Raw genomic sequence first — 2,370 nt, 5'->3', positions numbered from 1 at the left:
ATTCCGTCCATTTAAGAAATCGTTGAATAAAGGACTAAGGAGGGAGAAAAGCAACAGAGAAGTTAATGGCAGCAGAAAAATAAAGATATAATAATAACGATTGGCTTTTTTTTTTTTTTCTTTGAGAACCTGCCAGGGTCTGCAATCTGCCTTTTACTGGCATCATCTCCTGGGATCCTCCCAATCTCCCCATTCTCCAGCTGAGGAAGCTGAGGCTGTGAGGGACTCATGAATGTACTCAAGGCAACACAGCCAGGAAATGACTCAGAAGTCTGTGCCCTTAACTGCTCAGTATCAAATTGCCCTGGAGGGTTAAAAGCCCAGGCTTTGTGGTTCAAAATGGCCCTAGGTTCATACCTCACACATGACCTCAAGGCAATGTCCTAGAAAATTTCAGAATCTGTGGCCTCACTCTCTGGTTGTTGTAAGGCTTCACTCCAGTGATAAAGGATGGATGCCCAATTAAGGGCTCAATGGTGCAGCTGGAGGGTCACACTATGGAAAGGAGGTTTGCTCCAACAAGCCCCAAACTTTGCAGTGGCTCTGGCTTTAAGCCCTGGCTCTGGTAGATCCACCTGAGCTCACTGTCCCTTCTCCATTTCCCCACCTAAAACACAGGGCTGGACCTCACTTTAGGAGAGGCCTAAGAGAGAACCCCCTAAAGCCCTGCTCTCCGATTCGCCACATACAGCTGAAGCCATATGTGCTGCGGGTGTAACAGACGCAGGATTTGGAAGACTTTGTACCAAAAAAGCGAGTAAAATAACTCAGGAATGTTTTTACTGGTTACATGTTGAAATGTTAATATTTTGCACCTGTTGGGCTAAAAGTACTGTATTGTTAAAATTAATTTCAGCTGTTTATCTTGTTTAATGTGGCTACTAGAACATTTTTAATTGCTTCTGAGGCTCACATCATATTTCTATTGGACTGTGCGGCCTTAGACGCCGCAGGGAGGTGAGTCCTGCTTATTTCCTGCCCAAAGGTGGCTTCCCAAGGCCTCGGGGGTCTCACCGAGAGTGGCTGAGCCTACCAAGATGGGGGGGCCTGTTTCTCCCCAATCTGCTGCTCAGCCACAGCTCAGGCGGCAGGGAGCAGCCACCTGCGCGGATTGCGACCCTTCCAGAGGGCGATCTGGAGGGTGACCTTGTGGCCGTGGGCATCTGGCAAATTGGGTTTCCCCTGCGCCCCTTCCCGCAGCCTAAGGGGTCAGGCGGTTGGTGCGCGTTCCCAGCGCAACTCCGGGACCAGGAAACGGAGGGGGGGGCGACCACGTGGCCTGCCCAAGGTCACCCAGGCCAGCCCGACTCCACGCGGCCCCGCCCGCGCCCTCCCCGCCCCCAGCCGCGCCGGGACCGGGATGTACTTGGCGCTCGTTGATCCAGAAGCGCACGTTGGGCTCAACAAAGTAGGCGCCGGCGTCGCTGCCTCCTAGGAGCCGCCCGGGCTGCGCTTCCTCCTCCTGCTCCAGGGACATTTTGTGCTGGTTGGAGTGGCTGCGGCTGCCGCTGCTGCTGCCGCCGTCGCTGCTGGGCTGCGCGCGGAGGAGGAGCCAGGCGGCGAGCCCCGCCCCAGGCCGCGCGCATCCGCAGTTCCCGCCCCAGGCCCGCGCGCCCGACAGCCCGTGTCTCCGCGCCTGGAGGCCCTTGCGCGCCCACTGTTCCGGCGAGCCCAGCTCTCCCACGGGCCAAGTCCACCCAACCCTCCTTGCCCTGCCCTGCACCTCTGGGGAGCCGGGCCGCCTCCAGGCCCCGAGGGGGTCACTATCGGAACCCCACATCACAGTACCTAATGCGAAGACCCGGAAAGGTTGCGAGTGGGGCCCTCAGCAACCTGACCCTGAGGTCCTGCCGCGCCCTTCCCGTGGTCATTACCCTCGAAAATTCCTCCCATTGCCCGCGAATTCCGGTGTGCCTGGTGTTGCTGTCAGGCCGGCTGCGTCAAGTGCTCAGCCCAGAGAAAAGGTCAAATGCGATGCCCTTATTCAAGTTACCGAGAATTTCAAGAGAGTAACAGCAGAGCATCAAATCAAGTACAGGGCCCTGGGTACAGTGCACTATCTCTCAGCCCGACAGGTTTTTTTTTCCAGTGTTGGGGCAAATCCAGTTCCTTTTGTTGAGTACCAGGTCAAGTAGGGACCATTTGTAAAGAAAAATCCGCCTTCCCTTCCTCCTCCCACCTGCCCTTCCCTAGCACCGGAGAGGGTGGGAGCTGTGTGTGAGCACTTGAATTCACGGAAGCCGCAGGGTGCTTAGGGTATTCAGGCGGCCTCCGGAGTCCTGGTCTAGGGGTCCCAGGACACCACCAAGTTGTGTGCCCTTGGCTAAGTCAGTATCTTTTTTTTTTTTTTTTTTTTTTTTTTTGAGACGG

The 2,370-nt window shown here is 55.7% G+C and overlaps 1 protein-coding gene across 1 annotated transcript in view; it reads right to left on the bottom strand.

Annotated features, from left to right (window-relative positions):
• Nucleotides 1-1,557, bottom strand: part of SFXN4 (sideroflexin 4) — a 22,962-nt gene extending 21,405 nt beyond the window's left edge. Inside the window, exons 1-2 of the mRNA XM_017509075.2 lie at nt 1,367-1,557; nt 2-34 (exon numbers count right to left, since the gene is read on the bottom strand). Coding sequence (XP_017364564.1) covers nt 2-34; nt 1,367-1,477 — 144 coding nt within the window. The 5' untranslated portion in view covers nt 1,478-1,557. The remainder of the gene's footprint in view (nt 1; nt 35-1,366) is intronic.
• Between the last annotated feature and the right edge of the window lie 813 nt (nt 1,558-2,370).

The sequence above is a fragment of the Cebus imitator genome, unplaced genomic scaffold, assembly GCF_001604975.1.
Source record: "Cebus imitator isolate Cc_AM_T3 unplaced genomic scaffold, Cebus_imitator-1.0 Scaffold406, whole genome shotgun sequence".
NCBI lineage: Eukaryota > Metazoa > Chordata > Mammalia > Primates > Cebidae > Cebus > Cebus imitator.
Note: the sequence above shows the minus strand (reverse complement) of the source record. Positions and strands in the feature narration are given on the sequence as shown.